This window comes from Carassius carassius, chromosome 3 (assembly GCF_963082965.1).
Source record: "Carassius carassius chromosome 3, fCarCar2.1, whole genome shotgun sequence".
In the NCBI taxonomy this organism is placed as follows: Eukaryota; Metazoa; Chordata; class Actinopteri; order Cypriniformes; family Cyprinidae; genus Carassius; species Carassius carassius.
In genome coordinates this window covers 21000274-21021257 of record NC_081757.1, presented here as the reverse complement: position 1 = coordinate 21021257, position 20984 = coordinate 21000274, and the positions used below count along the sequence as shown (strand labels likewise).

The 20984-nt window shown below is 39.4% G+C and overlaps 2 protein-coding genes across 18 annotated transcripts in view; both read right to left on the bottom strand.

The window, feature by feature from the left end:
- The window catches only part of scrib (scribble planar cell polarity protein), a 97778-nt gene extending 89377 nt beyond the window's left edge, over positions 1-8401 (bottom strand). For 7 of the 16 annotated variants that reach the window (XM_059533581.1, XM_059533587.1, XM_059533579.1 and 4 more), the window contains exon 1: positions 7140-8400. In XM_059533581.1, coding sequence (XP_059389564.1) covers positions 7140-7298 — 159 coding nt within the window. In that variant the 5' untranslated portion in view covers positions 7299-8400. Of the gene's footprint in view, positions 1-7139 lie in introns of all 16 variants that reach the window. The other 9 variants (XM_059533564.1, XM_059533546.1, XM_059533560.1 and 6 more) reach the window with 4 other exon arrangements.
- Positions 8402-10079: 1678 nt separating this feature from the next.
- Positions 10080-20649, bottom strand: puf60b (poly-U binding splicing factor b). Of its 2 annotated transcripts, XM_059533520.1 has the most exons (12): positions 20524-20649; positions 19348-19430; positions 19035-19130; positions 17866-17955; positions 16858-16908; positions 15561-15722; positions 14092-14184; positions 13067-13280; positions 12573-12763; positions 12301-12418; positions 11333-11595; positions 10080-10804 (listed from the first exon to the last, which is right to left on the bottom strand). In XM_059533520.1, exons 3-12 carry the CDS (start codon positions 19113-19115, stop codon positions 10502-10504), a joined length of 1566 nt encoding a protein of 521 aa, XP_059389503.1. In that variant the 5' UTR covers positions 19116-19130; positions 19348-19430; positions 20524-20649; the 3' UTR covers positions 10080-10501. The 2 variants fall into 2 exon arrangements, with proteins under 2 accessions (XP_059389503.1, XP_059389507.1); XM_059533524.1 differs by lacking the exon at positions 16858-16908.
- Between the last annotated feature and the right edge of the window lie 335 nt (positions 20650-20984).

Sequence of the window (20984 nt, the reverse complement as noted above, 5' to 3'; positions counted from 1 at the left end):
CTACAGCTAATGCCATTTCTGTGCTTTGTGAATGTGGAGAGGGCATTCTGGGTTAATCCAGTTAGTGCTCAACATCTCCGAAGTGAGGAATTTACTGTGACGAGCGGGTGCTCGACTGTCACACAACAGGACAGAAACAGTGAGGATTAGGGATTGCATAATGACTAAACACGGTGGAAGCTTCATGTTGATGTTTTCGGAGGGTGCGATGGGGAATTCCTCGAATGTTGACTGCTTCGGCCCACAGTTTTATCAGCTGCAATACAGGAGTTTCAGTTCCCAGACTGTTTAGCAACATGATTTTCCATGTAAACCAACTCCTGGATAAAGCTGAAGGCACTTTGTGAGCCACCCAGGAGCTCATATCAAAAAAATGAATTGGCAGAACATTTGAAGTAATTTGCTTCTCATCGGTTTCTCTGAGAGGTAATTTCCCACACTTACTCTTGCTTTGTGCCCTGCTTTAAACTCTCAAAATTTCTATTTTTGTTTTTGCAATAATGGTGCATTTCTGATCTATACATATCCAAGCTTTAAAGTGAACATAAGCCGTTCAGGTGAGGACCCTAAACCTCCATCTGTTTAGCTTAAAGGTCTGTGCCAGGCCACACATATGAAGCTGAAGTTTTTACATAAACCATCTCCTACAGAGAGCCTCAGCCCAACATACTGAAATACTTGACATCGGCTCACACCCAATTACAAAGGGTCACGGCCCGAGAAGAATTAGCATGAGTCATGGTAAAGTGCTAATCCCAAATCCTGCACTAGGACCATGTTCATGCAGCTAAATATGGGGACATTATCCATGCTGAAAAGCAGTCTTTAAGAAAAACGGGAAAGGCATCTGATGTTATACTGAGAGAGTATCACAAGCAGAATGAGTGCAGCAGAGCGTCCAGAGTGGGTCTGGGGGAGAAGCAGCTGTAAGCAGCTTAAAGCCCATCTCAAAGCACATGGCGGAGCACCGACACACGGAGTCACCATATGGCCTTCTCAAAAGCACAGGCTCAGGCCTGCTGAGACCTTCCGTCTAAGCGTTACAGTAAATGTGTAACAGAGCACCACTCGGACGAAAAGGGCACTACTACAAAACCTGGAACAAGTTAAAGAGAGAAAAAAAAAAAAAAAGATCTACAGGCAAATAATAACTACAAACTTTACTTGAACATTAAATGATGGCAAAAATACTTAAATACAAAAAAAAAACATTAATACATGCTCACACTAAAAAAATTGAGAACTGACATTTTAATATTTTTGAACATCTTATGCTCACCGAGGCTGCATTTATTTGATAAAATATACAATAAAAACACTAATGTGTTAAATATTACAATTAGAGCCCGACCGATATGGATTTTTGGGGGCCGATGCCGATATTAACTCGAAAAGAGCCGATTTATAAGCCGATATTTTGATTTAAAAAATAATCTGGATATTAGACCCATTTCCTATAAACTGCACTTACACAACATTCAATAGCAAAATATCTGCCTGTTCTATGTATGTGGGCTGTATAAACCATTTTCCAGAATGGATTTACAGATTACAGTCTCGATGAATAAACAATTGCACATCAAAAGTATATATTTTTTAATGATCAAAAAACAGTCTGGTTTTAAACATTTAACACTTTTACTTTCTTCCAGTTGAAGCTGGTTTTAACAGTCTGTGTGTGTACTGTAAATAAATTATAATACTAAAGTTAAAGTATTTGCAGAAGTAGTCCCACACTTTGCTGCTACAGCATTCACCTTTTTCAGCCATCTGTAGGCAGAAAGAGAGACAGAGAAAGAATAAGCATGTGTATTAATAATATCACCATGTATCATTACTCATGTCATCATTAGAATTATAATAATAATAAACAGGGATCTCCTACATAGGCAAAAATGAGAAATATATATATATATTTTTTTATTTGTCAAGCAATAGGTATTACCTACTTATATTTAACAATATTATTTCAACATTTTCCTGTTATGTCTGTAAAGCTGCTTTGAAACAATATGTAAAAAAAAAAAAAAAAGCGCTTGTTCAGCTCACATTTATTTACATGTCCCCTCTGGTTTAATCATTTCTGACGCACCTACTGTAGTTACTGTAACTACACTATATTTGCTCTCACATTACATCGTCTTGCCTACTATTACCGGAAGATTAAGGAACCAATTCGAAGTTGAATGGTTAACGTTAGTGTCATGAACACACCGCTGTCAATTTTGAGAAGAACCACCTTCAAACAAGTTAATAGCAAGCATTTAAGGGGCCTGCTTAAAAGGAAGCTATTAGCGTTAGAGTAACATAACCAGCCTGAATTCACCAAATTGTTCTCTGGACCTGAGGGTAGCCTCTTAATTCTCATCAGCAGGACTAGCGCTATCGCTCGCTTCTTACAACGGGACAGATACACATGTTTGCTCCTGACCGAAAGGAGGAGGAACAGACTATGAAAGAGCTCCCGCTAAACGTTTTTAAAACTCCGCCTATGCCATAGTGCAGCGCAAATCGCGTTGTATCTGAAGGGCAACGCTGAGCCCAGCGGCAAGCGCCGTGCATACCGCGTCCTGTGTGAAAGGCCCAATTACGCGGTCATTATGTGGGAAACACACCGCAATAGAATAAGAATAAGTTAAACGCTAACGTTATAGTTTGACCTCCTATTAACGTTCGCGCTCTTCCACTGATAAACATGGTATTAGCTTTGTGGCTAATCTAATATTGCAATGCATTAGCGGCTGTAAGTGATGTTACAGAATATTTAGAAGTGATAATGATAGGACCGTTAGCTAGAACTACCACACAGTTTTTATATACAGGGTATGAACTAAATCTACAATCATTTCACATGACGAACGACAGACTCACCGTCAAAACAGTTGATCGCTTTCTTCTGTAGTGGACTTCTGGCGCTGTTGTTAACTCTGGAGCTGCAGAGCTCCCTCTGGTGGGCACACTATGCAACACTCATAACTAGAGCTGAAACAACGAATTGATTTAATCGATTAAAATCGATTATTAAAATAGTTGTCAACTAATTTAGTCATCGATTCGTTGCTAAATAATTTATTTGCCGTAAGCGGCTTATTTCGTGCATATTTCAGATCTGCGGTGACCAAAGTGTGGCAGTAATGAGCCACCGGAGGATTTACTCAGCCAGTACAAGAGGAGAAGTAGCGAATAGCCAATAGCTGGCCTCGTTTTATGTCACGTGCTTCCCGAACGGCGTCTCTGCAGCATTCAGCAGGATGTGGGAGTACTTTATTTTGAGCCTTCAAAAAAGAAGATTAACCTGTAAACTCTGCACTACTGAACTGTTTAAGGGACCGTTCACATATCGCGTCTTTTGCGCGCTCATGTTCGTTATTTCCAATGTAGGCGCGCAGTATGCACGCCCATAATGGAAGCGACGCGGTCGCGACGCACCCGTTTTTCCAGGCGCGTGCACACCGCATCGAGTTAAAAACATTTCAACTTTTCAGAATGCAGCAAGCGCACCGCGGGTCATGTGACAAGAACTAAATAATCAGCTTCATCCTTTCCCGTAACAACTTTTAAAGCTCAGCCAAGATGAAGGAACAGCTGATCATAGCTGTATATGGATTCCCATTTTGAAATAAATTTAGTAGCAGAGCTACTGCAAGCGATTTTTAGAGCTGCAAATCCATTTATCCTTTGCTGAAATTTCCGCGTCTTCAAGGAGAGAGCACGTCATGGTTGCTTAGCAAAGGCAGACGCCTCAGGGGTGCTTCTGCACGAGCGCTTTGGAAAGGAGGAGAAAGCGGTGCGCACAGTCTATGGGTGCGCCTAGCGTTTCAGGCACGATATGTGAACGGCCCCTAAGCCTTTTATTTGTGCAGATTCTCCAGTACAATGTTGTTTGCAAATGTTTAGTTGTAAAAGCTGATAACATTGCTTTTTAACAGTTAACATTTAAAGCTTTACAAACATGTTCTGTGATCAGTTTGTCGTTTACCAGTTCATAATTCAGTCGTGCAGCCTAATTATGACTGAATGAGAGAGGTAAATGTTTAAAGATATTTGAAATGCACTTTTTTTTTTTCACTGCTCTTTTTCACACAGCAGGTTTTTTGTGTGTCCGTTTTTTCTGGACAACCTTCTGATGGATTTTACTTTAAATTGTGAGTTCCATTCAGGTTTCATGCCATTGGCACTTTATTCAAAGGATTGTTTACAATTTCACAGCATAAGCTATAAAGCTGTTTCCCAGTAAATAATAAAATACAACGCACTGCAATCTTATTCTGTTTTATCCTTATTCTTCGTGAAAATATGTTCTGAAAGATTCCTTAATAAGCTTTGTTCGGGATGTTAAACTACTTTAGGAGCTCTAAGGACTGCCATGGTGAAAACATTATTTGAAATCTCCTTGTGGAATTTGATAGAGTATGGGTCAGTGTTTTGATTGCAGAAGAGTTTGACAAGGGATCACTAACACATAATAAAACAACTCCAGGTATATTTGTGATGAGGATATGACAATGCAAAATTATTAAAATCTCTTAAAAATCTATGCTGAATGATAAAGACCCTTTATTATTAATTTACTTTGGGGGAAAAATGGAAAAAACTAAAATATAAGTACATAAACCGATTAATCGATTAATCATAAAAATAATCGACAGATTAATCGATTATCAAAATAATCGTTAGTTGCAGCCCTACTCATAACATGAGTGAAGCATGAGACTGTTTCTCTCATGTTTCATCGGCCGTTATAAATGCCGATGCCGATTTAAATGCAATTAGCTTATATCGGCCGATAATATTGGCCGGCCGATATATCGGTCGGGCTCTAATTACAATGTAAAATAACATTTCTATTTTATTTTTTAATCATTATTACACATTTTTTAATTAAAAGCTGAATTTCAGCAGCCATTACTCCAGTCTTCAGTGTCACATGACTCTTTAAAATTATTCTATTTGCTGCTCAAAGATTTCTTACAATCACAGTTGAGAAAAGCTGCTTAATATTTGTTTTCATGAAACAAATGACACATTTTTTTCAGAATTCTTTGATGAATAGAAAGCATTTATTTAAAAAAGAATTTTTTTTTTTTCTTTTTCAGATTACTCTTTTTTTACTATTTCTTAGCAACAATTTAAATGTTATTGTCAATATTACACTATTTAATGCATCCTTGCTGAACAGAAGTATACATTTTTCTATTACTATCTACTTTAACTAGTACCAATCAAGTGTTCAAAAGTGTTCATTTAAATTTATCAATTGTGTGTGCAGCCAACCTACTATTAAATTATATTAAAACATCAGCGTTAGGTATATATCGAACATCACCAGCAATCTCCCTAAATCTGAGATGTATCAGTCGACCACTTCTGATCTCCAGACCTTTTCTCAGACAAGAGCTGCCTGAGTTTTCATCTCTCTTTCACTCTCTCTCTGCCACAGGGCTGAGGGGAAGCCATATGCCAACTGTCTGCACACAGTATACACACACACACACAGACCCCCAAGCTCAGGTCCTGACCTGTCCACTCAGATCAGCTATTCCACATCACGGTCAAAGGATCCTGTGCCGTTCTGTCTGACCCTCTAAGCAATGCTGCCTGTAGACTGGCTAACACAGATTGAGTCTTTTGCCAGTGAGGCTATGCCAACAGCCCGAGCATTATACGGCCTACAGAAGAGCACTTCAAATGACTGGATGGTAGTTAACAACATCTTACAGTAGTATAAATGTTGAATCAAGCAAGTTTGCTTATTTTTCTATCAGTGTACTTTAGGGAATGCTAGCTCTGGCAACCCACCAACAGTCTCTCGTGACCCCTATGTGTGGATGTAAATGCTCAAAGTTAAAGAACAATGCGTGTGTTTACTGTATGTAAAGACTACTAGACCTGATTCACAGCCAAGTCAGCAGGATCTCTCTCTCTCTCTCTCACACACACACACATTAACAAAACAGAGGAAATCCAAATTAAAAGGACAAAGCAAACAGCTTTTAGTGTGGTTAGTGAGACAGATGTGTAACACACTAAAGTATCCCCAAAGGAGGATAGACTGTCAATGTTAGGCAGCATGTTAGTCTCTTTTTTTTTGCCATTTCTCCACAAGAAACAGATTATTTCTTCACTTCTTTAAGTGTAAGGTATGCTTGCAACGGCTTACAAAATCTGCAACACTTATTTTAACATTAGTACAGAATAATTCACACAACATTTGACTAATTCGTTTTCAAATGCTCATATTACTGGATGAGAACCTTATTATTATATTTTTTTTTTTACAAACACTTTAGGCTAAACCATAGTTTTTCATACTTTGAGCTATTTCAATTTTGAGCTATTTTATATCCATAACGTCTTCTTTCAGACTAGTGAAATGAAAACATGCAAAACATGCATTAAATATTTATTTCAATGCACTTTATATAGTTGTTGCAAATATATATTTCAATTAAAATAGCCAACATATTTCTTCCGTTTTATCAAAATGAGCTTTTTTTGAGTTGCTCTTTACAGCTGCAGATACACAAAACTTCCTGTTGTTGTTTTTTTCTAAATAATTTTTACAGAGGGCTTTATTCATATGTCTTTTGTATAACATTTTATTACTAAAAAAATCTGGCTGAAGACAAGTGTTCCCCTCTGTAATATATCTTTAAATCTAACCGGTCAACAAAGTGAAACAAGAGCTTTGAATATGGCTTTGCAATTGATTGCATATTTGATTAGAGAATGTCTCCTTTGCATATCTGAACACAACATTTCAGAAAACATGTAATGCAAAACAATTGTTTTAATGCACTATAATCAATCATAAGGGCAAGTATGGTGAAATCGTTGGGTTTAAAAAGCTGTTCACCTGTGGTGTCTTGCTCTAAATCACTTTAAAGAGACTGTACCCACACAAATACACCAAGAGAACACAAAACTTACAACCAAAGAAACATTTTACGAACCAAGCATATAAGGGGACTTCTTAAATGTCCCTGATATTTCAAGCTTTCTATGAACGTGGCAAACTTTGAAACAAGAGCAACAGTTTGACCACATTCATGTGCGTCACAACAGATCTATGCATAATTTACAATTGAGGCTGGCACGCAGGGAGACATGCACACATGAGAGTAAGTGATGTGTCTTACCTTGGGCAGCTCTCTCAGCTGGTTGGCGTCCAGGAGCAGCTCCTCCAGACTGCGGTTGTAGCGGTAGATCTCGTCGGGCACCGCAGTGAGCGAGCAGTGCCGCTTATCCACGGACTCAACGTGACGGTTACACCGCCACAGCGGGATACACTTCAGCATGTCCCGGAGCACTCAGCCCCTCCGCATCGGGGACTCACTCAAGCAGCCAAACGACGGGGTACAGGCTGGTCCTGCCGTCTCGCAACTCCCTGGACTTTATCCAGCAAAACCAGTCAAATAAAAGCCCCTGCGCGAACGGTTCTCCTGCAAATGTCCACTAACTCCAGTGATGGCAGGGGACATCCAGAGGATCATACACAAGCCGAGTCACTCAGCACATTCACAGTTTGGTTAAACAGAAGCCGAATGAAGTCAACAAAACACACATTATGTGCTAGATTCAGTTTTGCAGCATAAACAGCCCCCTCGTTGAATTAAACGAGATGATGTCGCACGGAATAAGTGACTCCGCGTTCACATACAGAGGTGTTCAAATACGTCAGACTCGTCGGTTCATGTCACGCGCTCTTTTATCAAACATGTTTTGTCTTGTAATAATAAAAATAGGTCTAATAATCATTCTAAATTGTGCTCGTGAGGCTGCTGTAACGTTACACACGACGTTATGCTACAGCTAACTCATTAGCCAGCTGCAGAGCGCTATAGTCCGCCAACCGCCGCAAAACACACCAGTCAGCCTCCGAACAAAAACAAAACAACTCGGAACTACTTACAGACGTGTGTATCGCTGAGACACGAGCGATCTGCTATTTGAGATATCCCATACACAGCAGCAACAGGCTAGAAGCAGCAGGCCGGTTGTGTGTGTATGTGGGGGGCTGGGCTGATCTCCGCCGCTCCAGAGACACTCCACCGGCTTTGTGCTCCTCTGCTGCCCGTCCTGATATCGAGTCCGGGCCGATCCGTCTCAAACCTCTCTGTCCTCCTCATACAGTTGGTTGGCCTCAGGACGCCCGCTACGCTCCTCCTGGGCTTTCTCTGCCGCGGGATTTCCTGCTCTTGTAGGCGAGTGTGTGGAGGCTCTGAGTTAAGGCTTCAGGAGCTGATCCATTCCCAGCTCCGCCTCACTGTTGTGAGTCTCTGCGTCTGAGCGTCTTTCGCACGCACGGCATCGCTCTCACTCCTCCGGATGGCGACCTCTAGGAGTCTGGAGGAGGAGAGGAGCGCTGGAGTCTGGCTTAGTGCACTTGCGCCGTCCTGAGGAAAGAACCGTGCGTGTACAGTCGGGACTATTTGTTTTATTACCGAGTCACTACAAACACCATGGTTTTCATGTGATATTTCGTTTATTAGTCTATTAAAAGACAAGTTGTCTGTCGAGTACAGCTGAATCACTTATCTTTAATGTTCTAGAGTAAGCATGCTAAAATGCCTTAAAAGACAACATTCTACAAAACAAATGTTTTCTCTCTCTCTGGGTGTGTGTGTGTGGTTCTCAACTTACTCAGCTTTTGACTTGAACTTTTGGCCCCCCTATTGTCCAACACAGCATTCAGAGGCCCCACATGTTGGCTCAAATATTTCCTTTAGTATTTTTAGCTTCTTTTGAACAGAGACTGGGGTCCTGATATATTGACAATAATTGAACCAGAAGCATTTTGTGATTCCAAAAGATTCAAGATTTGATTCTTGACTGTTATATTTGAATTAGCCGTCAGACATTTAAACAAATTGTTGTCTTGAAGAGGCCTGGTCAGAAAGTTTGAAGTAGATTTAATAGTATTAAGTTAGAGGGTTTTCATTTTGAAGTAGTTAAAAGTCTAAGTAGTTTTAAAACAAGCTATATAGATAGAGATATGAGAGAGATAAGATTTTGATTGATTAAGATTGATATACTTTATTAAAAAAAAAAATAAGTTTGAAGTCATATTACATTTATAAAGCTCAGTGGAAAGTTTAAGTATTAATTGATTGCTGTGGTTGCTAGTTTGTCATTGTTGAAAGCTCATGTTGCTAACAATCTAGATCCTTTGACAGTTTGTCTATAACCAGGGAAGAGGAACCTGTTAACAGCATCATGCACTTGATTTTGAAAGGTTTGGAGGATCATAGAGCTTATGCTGGTTTACTTCATCTATTTTAGTTCATCTCTTAATACAATTCAACCTCATATGTTGATTAAAAGCTGGAGCAGTTGAATGTTAACCCATGTATTATAAATTGGTATTTTTCTCATTTGTAAAGGACAAACCTCAGTGTGTGAAGGTAAATAATTGTCTCTCTGGTTAGTAGGGTTTTGCAAGAGTTGTGTCTAGGTCATTGTTACTAGGCTATTCAGGATGGTTGCTGTGTGGTTTTTAGGACAGATACAGATAGATACATACATTTTTACATCAATTTCTTAAAGATGTCTTTAAGCCTAACTATTTGGAGCAGTAATACACTTGAATACACTCTAATGTAATACTACACTGAAATAATTGTATGTAAATGAGTTATGACTAAGCAGCCTGCTACTGTACCAGAGCAGATAATCTAAACTTGCACTCACTGGGAAAAAAATAGCGAGGAATGAAAAATATCCCACACTAAACACAAAAGCACACAGAGATTTTATAATATGAACCAGCATTAGATGGGAAACATGCTAGCAATAAGCACTTAGCTTGTTTCAACCCTTGGTCAAAAGGTTCATACACATTGTTTGATAGTTGATACTCTAAATACTAAATATATCTGTATATTTAGCTTTCATTTAGTTCATAATTATGTAAACAAATAGGAAAATGTAATTTTTTTTTTGCTAAACTCCAAACATTACCTGGCAATCATCTCAAGTTGTATGTTCTACTGTGTGTGTAATGTTGTGTGTGTGTGTGCGTGTCGTACATCAGAGAAGTGGCCTCATCCAACCATACATATTAAAGACTGGGACAACACTGCATATTAGAGAAATTTATTGTTATGGTAAAGGCAGAACCAATGTCACCAACACAATGTTTAGGGTCTGAACACAACGTCAGTGGAGAAAAAGTTACCATTTGTAAAAAAGTGGGGTGGGAATGGGGAAAATTGCATCTTTTCTTCAAAATTAGAAAACAAAACCCTGCAAATGATAATGACTGTTAAAAAAAATGCAAGTCTTATACAGTAGGTGACACAAAAGTAAATGTACGAGGAGCATGTTTTTTTGTCCTATGCTAAATCCCACCATTGGGATTTTTCCAATAATATTATCACTATCAACATCAATAAAAAAATAATTACAAGTTTCAAAGAGGCCCAGATCTCAAGCAGCAGTGATGAAAGCTGAGTGAGTTTGAGTGCCAAGAGACAGGGCCAGTGGCCATTTCGAGACAGTTTTACGCAGAGAGGTCACTGTTATTAAAACGCTCTTGATCGTACAACTCTGCAACAACCTTGCGACCTGCAAACCAGCGGTTGTTGAGAGCCTGGATGGCCTTGTTCATTTCATCGGCATCAGAGAACTCCACAAAAATCTTCACTATTATCTCAGCACCGTCCTCATCACCCTGTCGTTCCTGGTAAATGATAACCCGATTAACAGCACCATACTTCCCACATTCCTCCATCACTTCACCTTCCAGGTCATCATCAATGTCCTCTGGGCCCACCATGTTGCGTAGCACCATAACTGTTGATGGCTGTGGTTAAAGAGTGATACAAAAATTGGGGTAAACTGATAAGCTATATGACTGGGATACTTCACGCAAAAATAAAAATCCTGTTGTAATTTATACAACCTCAAGTTGTTCCAAACCTGTATGAGTTTCTTTCTTCTGCTAAGCTCAAAAGAAGATATTTTGAAGAATGTTGGTAACGAAAATGTTGATGGTCTCCATATTATGGAAGTCAATGGCTATTTAAAACATCTTTTGCATTTAAAAGAAACAAGGAAATCCTACAGGTTTGACAACACATGGGTGACTAAAAAAAAACAGCATTTCAGTTTCGGGTGAACTAATAACTAGCTTAATTGCCTTTAATAACATTTTATTTTTTTTGCAGACACTGATTTATTCCTTCAATGTTTCATGACAGTTTTCAAAAATCAGATGTATGAAACTTTAAGGTCATTTTTTATTATTGCTCTTTACTTACTCTTAGAGCTTGGACCTATGTACACTTGTGTCTCTAATCTTTAATATATAACCTAGGTATTGCTGTCTAACCTTCGACTGCGTGACTGTCTGTTTTCCTCCACTTGCACTGACGCTTAGCTGCTCCAGTTCACGGTCCTGTCCATTTCCGACTGGCACACTCTGATCTTCAGTTCGCATGTTGTCTTCCTCTCTCTTCACTTCTGTATGCGTTTGTGCTGTAGATGTTGGTGTTCCCACAGATGCAGATGTTGTGACTGGTGGGGATGCTAGTACTGGGTTGACCAAACCAACCTGAGGGACTACAGGGAGAGTGGGGCGAGCAGGTGTCACACCTATCAAATGGATTACAGAAGAGACATGAATGATTCAGATAACATTTCTATCAATTCTCCCATTTTACAGAACAATATTTGAACCTCTTATATTGTGACCGCTTCAGCCAGCTAGATTTTCATGATTCTGAAAGTCTGCTGTATAAGGTCTCTGGTAATGGTATCTGTTTATACCAAAACAAATGTCCAGTAAAAAATGTCGTCCAATTTTGGCATGTGGTATAAATTAAATGAAAATGCAAATTCACACTCCGGCAGTAGGTGGCACATTTAGGAAAACAGAAATAAAATGATACACAACTTTCCGTTTCTGACCTATTTGACACAAAAAAGATACAAAGTCAAAGTATTCATATTTTCTATTAGCTGTTTAGATTTTTACAAACTACTAAATTGTAGTTTCATGTTAAAGCAGGGATAAACAAACGAAACAACAACAACAAAAAAAACTTGACTCTTACAGGTTGGCAGTTTCACTATGGAAAAGACAATACAGAACCAATCTCTGTAAAAAAAAAAAAAAAATTAAACTTGGCACAAGAATGTTTATGTTGGTCTGAACAGATGCATTAACAGCTGTTCAACTCAATGTAAAATATTATTCCCACTGAACAATCATTCCGATGTGCACAGGCCTGCAGATGGTTAGGATTTCAATTCAAACTGTACTGAGCTTCGAAGATGTGTTCATTGATTTTTGCAGACCTGTGATGATGCCAGGAGCCTGGGCAGCCAGTACGGCCTGTGGAAGTCCCATTTGCTGACTGAGAATGTGTGCTGGTGAAGTGAGAGAACCCAGCACTGTCGCTCCAACAACAGCCTCCTGCAAACAGCATCAAAACAATGTGAAATCTGACGACATATACATAGCATAGCTGTAATTGCATCAGCACATCAACAACAGTTTCTCTGAAATCTACCAATTTGTCCTATAATGGTAAGCTAGTGTTCAGCCTGATCTAAGGTTTAATTCTCACCTGGGCAGTGATCTTGGCAGTCGCAGCAGCAGCCGCCACAGCTGCAGCAGGAGGCAGACCTCCAGGGGTCGTAGGTGTCAACAGAGGTATAGGAGGAGTAACAGCCTTCCCTACTCTTAGGTACTGACCTCCGAGGTCAAACAGGTTCATAGAAGACACGGCATCCAGCGATGACTGAGGCTTTTCATATTCTACCCATGGAGAAAGCGGTTCCTCAATCTAAGCTTATGATACATTTTCATACCTCACATTTCTGGAAGCTTCATAAAATCTGTCTATATAATTGGTTACTGCATTATTCTTGCATATTTCAACTGGTCATGTCTATAAGTATAAAGCATGGAACAGCTTCACAAGGAAATATCTGGATCTGGGAAGACACCTCATAAACACATGATGCTGGAACACGAAGTGAATAGTCAGTTGCACAGAAGTAAAACGCAATGCAATGACTTTCTCCACATAAGGTTTACAGTGCTTTCTAGACGGCTCACCAATGAATCCGAAGCCCTTGTGCTTTCCCGTGGTGGGTTCCCGTGCCAGCATACAACTTTTAATCTTTCCAAAGGCCTCAAAGACACTCTTAATGTCGTCGTCAGATAGATCAGGGTGGATAGAGGCTACATAGATTCGGTTGAAGGCACGTGCCTCCTCTGCCAGTTGGTCGATGATGGGCTGCGCCTGTCCAATGTTACTTGGCCGCCCCACCTACAGTACACATACCAGCACAGGGGCCACTAAGTGGAAGTGTATGAAGTGTGTGCTTGTGTATGTAAATGCAAAAGTGGTTGAGAAAAGAGAAAAAAAAAACCCTGTACCAGTCTGGAAAGAGACTCAAGTACAGTAAAAGAAAAATATATTGCAGCTAATCCCTTTAACAAATTAAGTTATTAAAAGACCCTTTCTCCAAGCTAGCTATATGCATACATGTAAAAAATGTTCTGAGACCCAAGCGTCTCAAATATCTACATTATTTTACAAACTCATGGCAGAATAAAATCAAAATGCAGAAAAAAAAAGAAACCAAAAAAAAAAAAAAAAAACCCTGTATTGATGACAGCACTTTAACATTAGCTAATTCTTGCCTACAGATGGTCACTGTGAGAGCACGGAATGTGTTAGATGGAAAAAAGTTGATTCATGAATGCAATATGTCTGTGATTGATTAAAAAACAGTTTTTTGTATTGGTGGCATCTGTGCTGCAGTTGGGGCGGCCAAGCAAACACCAGCCAGGCGCAGCCCATCATCAGCACATCCCGGACAGAGAAAAGCCCGTCTCAAACAAAAGCTCCCTCTGCAGCTCCTAGAGAAATGGAGCTCCGAAAACAAACAATATGACAGTGTGGAAGCATGGCATTGCATACACTCACATTCAGGTTAGAGGAAAAGATATGCACATGAAAAGGAGAGCATTTACTCAAGTAACACACACAAAAGCAACAAAACAGAAAAAAATAGCTCACTGTCAGAAAGCTGTTAAAAAAAAGTTTAAGACTGATTGTCCTGCTTGAAACCCACCTTAATGTTCCTTCCACCCAGCATAACGGAGTTCATCTGCTCCAAGGCCAGCTGAGCTGCTTCTGGAACATCATACTCCACAAAGGCAAAGCCCTGAGACAGATTTTTTTTATGTGTCCAAGGTTTACATGCTTTCGACAAGATATCAGCCTTTAAAAGCAGTGTGAATCTAACAAATGTCAAATTCAACACTGAAAATAAGAAAATGTTTCTTAAACACCAAATCAGCATATAAGAACCATTTATGAAGGATCATGTGACACCAAAGTCTGGCATTATATTAAAAGTTATTATCTTAAAATAAAAAGACTGTAATCCAAATATTATTTATTGAACAAAAGTACAACAAAACACAACCACTACTGTTTGCAAGTGTATTATTAAAAGGGGCCCCTTTATCCTGCTTTTACGTTATCTACACGGGTTGTGCGTGTGCACTACCTGTCAAAAGGCTTATATTAATGCCTCAAAATGAGTCTTAAAAGTTACCAGAGGTGCAACAGCACGTTCATATTTATGTTTGGGCTGCACAATTAATCAAAAGCCATGCACACTGTCATGCAAATGTTGTCATTGAAGCTGGTTCTGTGATTAATAGTAAATCTCCATCACCTGCTTTCAGATGGAGCTGCAGTTCTCTGACAAGCTACATGACATGTTTTTACTCCAAACTCATTCATCATGTCAGTCGAGTGTCCTTCTAAAATCCTTCTGTGAGATGTGGCTTATTAAACCATAATTAAGGCACAATATTTCACTGTATTCTAAGCAGTGATAAAGGCTATGTCGATTAGCATTTCATTATAGATATACCTAATTGTGATGAAAATTAAAATAAGAAAAACTCAGATAAACCATATATTGCCGTAGTCATGTGTTTATTAATCACGTTGAATCAATGAAAGCAGTTAAATCTTCTGTTTATTCAGCTACAGCTTCAGACATTTCCTAGATTTCTTCTTCGAGGCATATTTGGATTTTTAGCGCGAGATCGCCCTCTGGCCTTCGGATGGAGATTTACTGCTAAATCACAGAACCGTGCTTCACTGAAAGATACGCTTCTGCCTAATCGTGATTTATCGCCTTTGTGATTTAATTTTGACTAATTGTGCAGCCCTAATATATGTTTTCGATGCATAGTGCAAATGGCTGTCCTCTTGTGTTTTTTACACGATGTGAGCTAAATGAAAGTGTCAGAAACCGAAGTCTGTCTGTGTTGTCTGTCTCCCCTCTTCCCCCTCTGCTCACAGCACACCATGCCCATTATTTTAGCGGTTTTTAAAACTGTGGTGAGAACTAACCGGTGCTGAAGCAGGGGGTTTCATTACCCTTTTTTGACTGAAACTTCACAGTCACAATTATGGGGACACCGGAGACTTTTATTACATCTTGTAAAGGGGCATAATAGGGCCCCTTTATTGAATTAATTTAGCAAATTTTGGACATAAATATGACTCAGATATGCATACCTTGTGTTTCATGGTGACAGAGTCCCAAGACATATCAATGCTCTTAATGGGACCAAAGGGGGCGAAGGCCTGCCGGATGGTATCTTCCCCCAGCTCGTAATAAATGGAGCCCACATACACGCGACACATGATGGCCAGAGCTCGCTGCCTCTGTGCTGCCACCTGGCGGTCATGAAAGGAAGAGACAACAACAGAGAATATTAGCTTCTGAACAATAAAAAAAAGAGGAAAGAAACCACAAAGCACCAGAGACAATGAGATCAAATATAACAAGGGATTAAACATTTTTTATCTTGTTTTAGTACTAGTTCCCACTTCATTTGGTCCTCTATACTTACTCATTACTTACTTCACTTACCATTAACGACAAGCACAGCAACGTGAATTAGGAACATGCAGGCTAAAACATGTAGAGTTATAACTGACCTATATTCTGTCCAAGAATACTGATAGCCTAAATAGTTAATATATGGAAGTAACCCCTAAATACCCTGGATAATGAGCGGAGGTGAAATCAGATCTCTTTTCATGAGGTGAGCTTTTGGACTTACATATCAGATCACTGTTGAGGGAGAATCAGCACAAATCTATCCGTTTAACCCTTTTAGTCCAACCAAACAACACATTTATCATTGTTTAACCATTTATAATTCAAGTTTTGGATTGCATGTCAGCCACATGACGAAAGTATGCGATTACACACAAGGCTCAAAGTTTAGGCAGATTCAATTTGGATTGTCGTAGTGACCGCTAGCCCTCTTTCACAGCAGACAAAGGAGACATTTTTATGCCACAGCATATTCACAAAGGAGAAATGGAGCATCCACACCATTCACAACACACAATTCCCACGAGACTTCTTAGGACAAATGGAGCTTCACGTAGAAAAATTAACTTTGATCAATGAGCAGTGACAATGAGGGCGCACACACGGGTGGCCATGCAGTGATTCAGAATGGCAAATATGGAATGGACTGTCAGTAAATGAAGAATGTCCTGTGCAATCCTCATATTACAAGTCCTCTATCCTGTTCCTGTAATTTAGACCAGCTCCCATGGCATTCATTAACACTGAAACACTACAGTCAGTTCATGGAGGTAGTTCATGTGTCATCTTGCAACCTTCTTAATGAAATAGGTGACCAAAAACAAACACTCCATTCACAACAAAGCCATGTCTGCTTTTTAAATATGCTGCTGCAAATGTCTAGTGTAACAGGCCAATACCGGATAAAGAAGGCTAACAGTCATTATGCCAAAACGCGTACAGAAGGTAAATAATAGTTAATCTATTGACCGATTGTAAAGATGAGAGAGGATCTCCAAAGCCCATTGTCACTGCTGCCATCTGAAACACAGTAAAGATGGAAAAGTGCTGAAAAAGGTTAGATATCTCTTTTATCCTTTGCAGACAGACATAGTATTCCAGACAGTCTCTCTGACTGGTCAATGCCTCCGAATTCAACTTTAAACTCTGCCCACCTCATTAAAACACCCCTTAATTTGACTGAAGACCTGAAACATTTGACAATTAAAGCAACAGAGATACTAATAGGCATTATGTTCAACAAAGGCAATGAGTAGGCTGCTCAGATTTCCCATCTGTTCACAAAGTCAAGAAATAAACTGAGCATAGGGTGTGTATGTTTCCTTTGGCTAACTGCTGTTGACTCTTCAGACATTATGATGTCTGCTTGGGTAGTGCAGTACACATACGGTGACCAATTTCTGGATTTTGTTTGATTTTGATCAAACAGAAACACATTGCAGACCTCAACCAAACTGGCAGAGAGGGAGGGCAAACAAATGCATGAGGAGTTATTTCAGTGAGTGTTTCGGTCTAATCTTGGGGCTAATCTGACACGATAAAGAGAGCATTCACAAGACTTGTGATGTGTGAAACAAGAAATAAAACGGACAACCTGACCACCTAATGTAAAAACTTGCCATTATCAATGGGAATTTAAGGCTCGCAGGATTTGCCCTTACAGATAATCACATTGTTTAAACAAACTGATCATTTAAAATTTCCTGAATTTTCATGAATCCCTAATGCATAACTAAAAGATTATCACCCAATATTTAGAGAAATAATATGCAAGTCTGAAAGATCAGTTCCTTTTTTGCAGACTTGCTTCAGTGAATTCAGCACTATAAATTCTGCACCAGGAGGTGACGCTTTATAGTTTCAGTTACGCTATTGGTTTGACAATCAAATGTTTCAATTCTCTCAAATAAGAAAACAACATTCACGCTGTAAAACATTTAAAGCATTCTGCATAATCAGATCATAATATAAGCTCACCTGTAAATTTGTGAGCTGCTGTTGCTGGTGGGCGATGGTCTGTTTCACTAAAACACTCTTGATGCTCTGTTCCATGGCATACTTCTTAGCCTAAAAAGAGAGAGAAACACAGGCTTTTAACACAGGCTATTTAAGTTATATCAATATAAGGGTGCTATTCACCCAATTTTCATGTCCTACTTATCTGAATGCTTATTAGGGTGTTTGTTTAGCTTCAATTCATTACAATGGTGGACATGCTTGTTTGGAGGATTTTTTTTTCTTCCATCTAACAGTCCACCAGAGACAGCTGCTGGTCAAGTTTGATTAAAAAGTGAACCTAGAAAAAACCAAAACATTTTGGAGGAGCCTATGGATTGGAGCCTACAAAATCAAAAAAAAGCTCCAATACGACTTATGGAGAAGCATCCTGTGGCACTGCCTCTTTTAATTAAGAATCTATTTTAAGATGGAGCTGTGGCACAGCAGTAGCACACCCACTCTTGACACACTGGAGCCGGTGACCTGTACTGATCCCATTCCCTCTCTCTCCCCAAAACTTTCCCTCTCATGTCTCTAACGAATATATAAAAGCCCAAGAATGAAGGTGAATAGATGCTCCAAAGATAGCAAGTGTATTGTTACACAGGTACACAGAGCGACAGAGAGAGACCGGGGAGCCGGATTTAAACTCAAGCGCGTTTAATTGGTTAAGGTAGGAAGACACTGCACTGCTGCAACATCGGTCTCCTCAGAGAGAGTCTCTTCTCAAAAACAGGACAAAAGTTTACAGCTGTAGCATCTGATATTTCTGAACGCCAACCTGCACTAAAGACTTATGTGTCTTAATGTTAAGACTTTTGCCTTTATGTATTTGCTGTGGTTCTGTGTTCAACTGTTCAGTTAAAGTTTTATTAAAATGTTTAAGTAATAGTAACTGTATTTTTTGTAACGAAAAATGCATAAAAATAAGGCTATTATAGAAACACTGAATTTAAAAAAATTGCTTACCAACACACAAACCATTCACAATTGCTAAATTGGGCGAAAATAGAAGGCTCCGAGTGATACTAAATGAAGAGCCAAAAGAGCTGGCTCTCTCAAATAGCCCTTCATTTAGGGAGCCGAGCCAAATCTTTGAAAAGAGCCTGACTTCCCATCACTACAAAACAATAAAGATCTCTTCTTACCTTCTGTAGCGCCTCCTGTTGCTCTGGAGTAAGAGGCGGTAATACAAGCTTTGCGCCTGTGCCTTGTCCATTCTCCATCATCAGACCTTTGCCTCACTGAGAGAAAGCAATACAGTAGACATGGAATTAAGACAGCACATATTAAAGTATTTCCAGATCAGATATCCCATCTACACAGCAACCATCCATTCCACACATCTGAATTTATGACTTCAATCTATAGCATGCCCCATAGAAACAAACAGAAAAATACATGTTCATCAAAACCAAATGTATTGAAAATTATATGCAAAGGAAAGATTTTGCATCTTACCTATGAGGCGAACCGTATTATGCCAACCAGGATTTTGAAGTTGTAGAGACTTGCTGGCAAAGCACTCACAATTTTACAATGATCTGTGGTTCATGGAAGTGCACACATCATAATAATTTAAAATCACTGTCCCAAGTGCAATAGGAAGAAGCTGTAGATAGCTGACTTTCTTCCATGGAACACAAAAGCCTCAGTCACCAATTACATTTAACCAATTCATCTCCTTTTGTGTTCCCCAGGAGAAAGTCAATCATATAGATTTAGAAAAACATACACACACACACACATATATATATATACACACACATATATATATATACATATATATATACATATATACATATATATATAAAGACAGAATTCTAGGGGAGCTGTGTCTTTAAGCAACTGCTAGTCATCATTATCATATCTCCAGTACCACTACATTATTGTCTTTCCTTAAAGTAGCATGGTGCTAAAATACTGAACGCTTTTCGTGTTCAATCTATCTTCCTAGTAGGTTATTTCCTCTACAAGATGCAAACTGGTCAAATCAGAATGAAACAGAAACCTGCTTCACAAGGCAACATTATTCATACTGAAAACGGTGTTCACGTAAAAACCGTTACAAGAAACACTGCACAAATGGACAATTCATAGTAACCTCCATTTGCATTTTGCCTTTTCTGCTTTTTGTGGGTTAGCGTAAACACAAAATCATCACTCAAGTGAACTGAGGGGCTTTGCACCTTCAGATAGTTGTATATCAGCACAGAAAGGTTAAAGACACGCAGTGGCGCGCTCGTGCTGGTACATTAACGTACACCAGCAGCGGTGCTAGCTGACTTACAGCTGTTCAATACTCGGCCTTAAACTAACGTTAGCGGCGCAGGATCCATTGGCTTGCGTTACTATCTTATATGCGTCTTAAACAAGCTGTATCCGTTCCTTAATATAAGGTAAATCCCAGATATCCCCAGAAAAACACGAATGAAAAGGAGAGCAATATGCTAGCCTGGTTAGCAATGAACAGACGCCTAGCGAGCTTTCATGCAGGCCTCGTGTATGCACGACTTGAGATACACTGGAACAGTAAGACGTTCATTCCGACTAAATTCACTCAGAGTTAACTATAAGCATGGAGATGTAAAAAAACATTTCTATACTGAAGTAAACGTGTTAGGTAAGCATCATTACCGCAGTGTTCCGCGTTACCGCCATGTAGTGATCAACATTGAGGACTCTAGAGACAGAGACACAGCGAAACCGGGAGCAGCTCGCGCCCGCCTCTCACTGGACCACTCCGGTCACGTGATCGAAAACAGACGCTAACGAACGAACACTTCATACATTTTATGAATGCGTTGTTGAGGCTTATCACCTTTGACGAACGTTTTTACTTTTGATATATTTCACTTTATTTGTTTATTTATATGGGAAATGTGAGTTTGGTATCAGAAAGACTGCTATTTGAGCCATTACACGCCCCCTGCAGGCTTTATATCTCAAACCAGCAGCACTTACGTCAACTGCCTTTCCAGTTTTGTCAAAATCACAGAGGATTTCAAAGAAGCATCTTCTTCTCTAGTGCAATAGCAATCGCTTTCTTATTTAAGTATACTGCCTCCGCCAGGTTCAAAATGGGAACAGTTTAAGAG

What these genes read in the sequence shown, in the direction of transcription:
- puf60b (XM_059533520.1), bottom strand. Translation starts at nt 19,115, where the DNA reads ATGATGGAGAATGGACAAGGCACAGGCGCAAAGCTTGTATTACCGCCT. An exon ending in TGGGTGGAAGGAACATTAAG is followed by an intron (nt 13,281 to 14,091) that starts GTGGGTTTCAAG and finishes TGTGTACTGTAG; the next exon opens with GTGGGGCGGCCAAGTAACAT. An exon ending in CAAGGGCTTCGGATTCATTG is followed by an intron (nt 12,764 to 13,066) that starts GTGAGCCGTCTA and finishes CTCCATGGGTAG; the next exon opens with AATATGAAAAGCCTCAGTCA.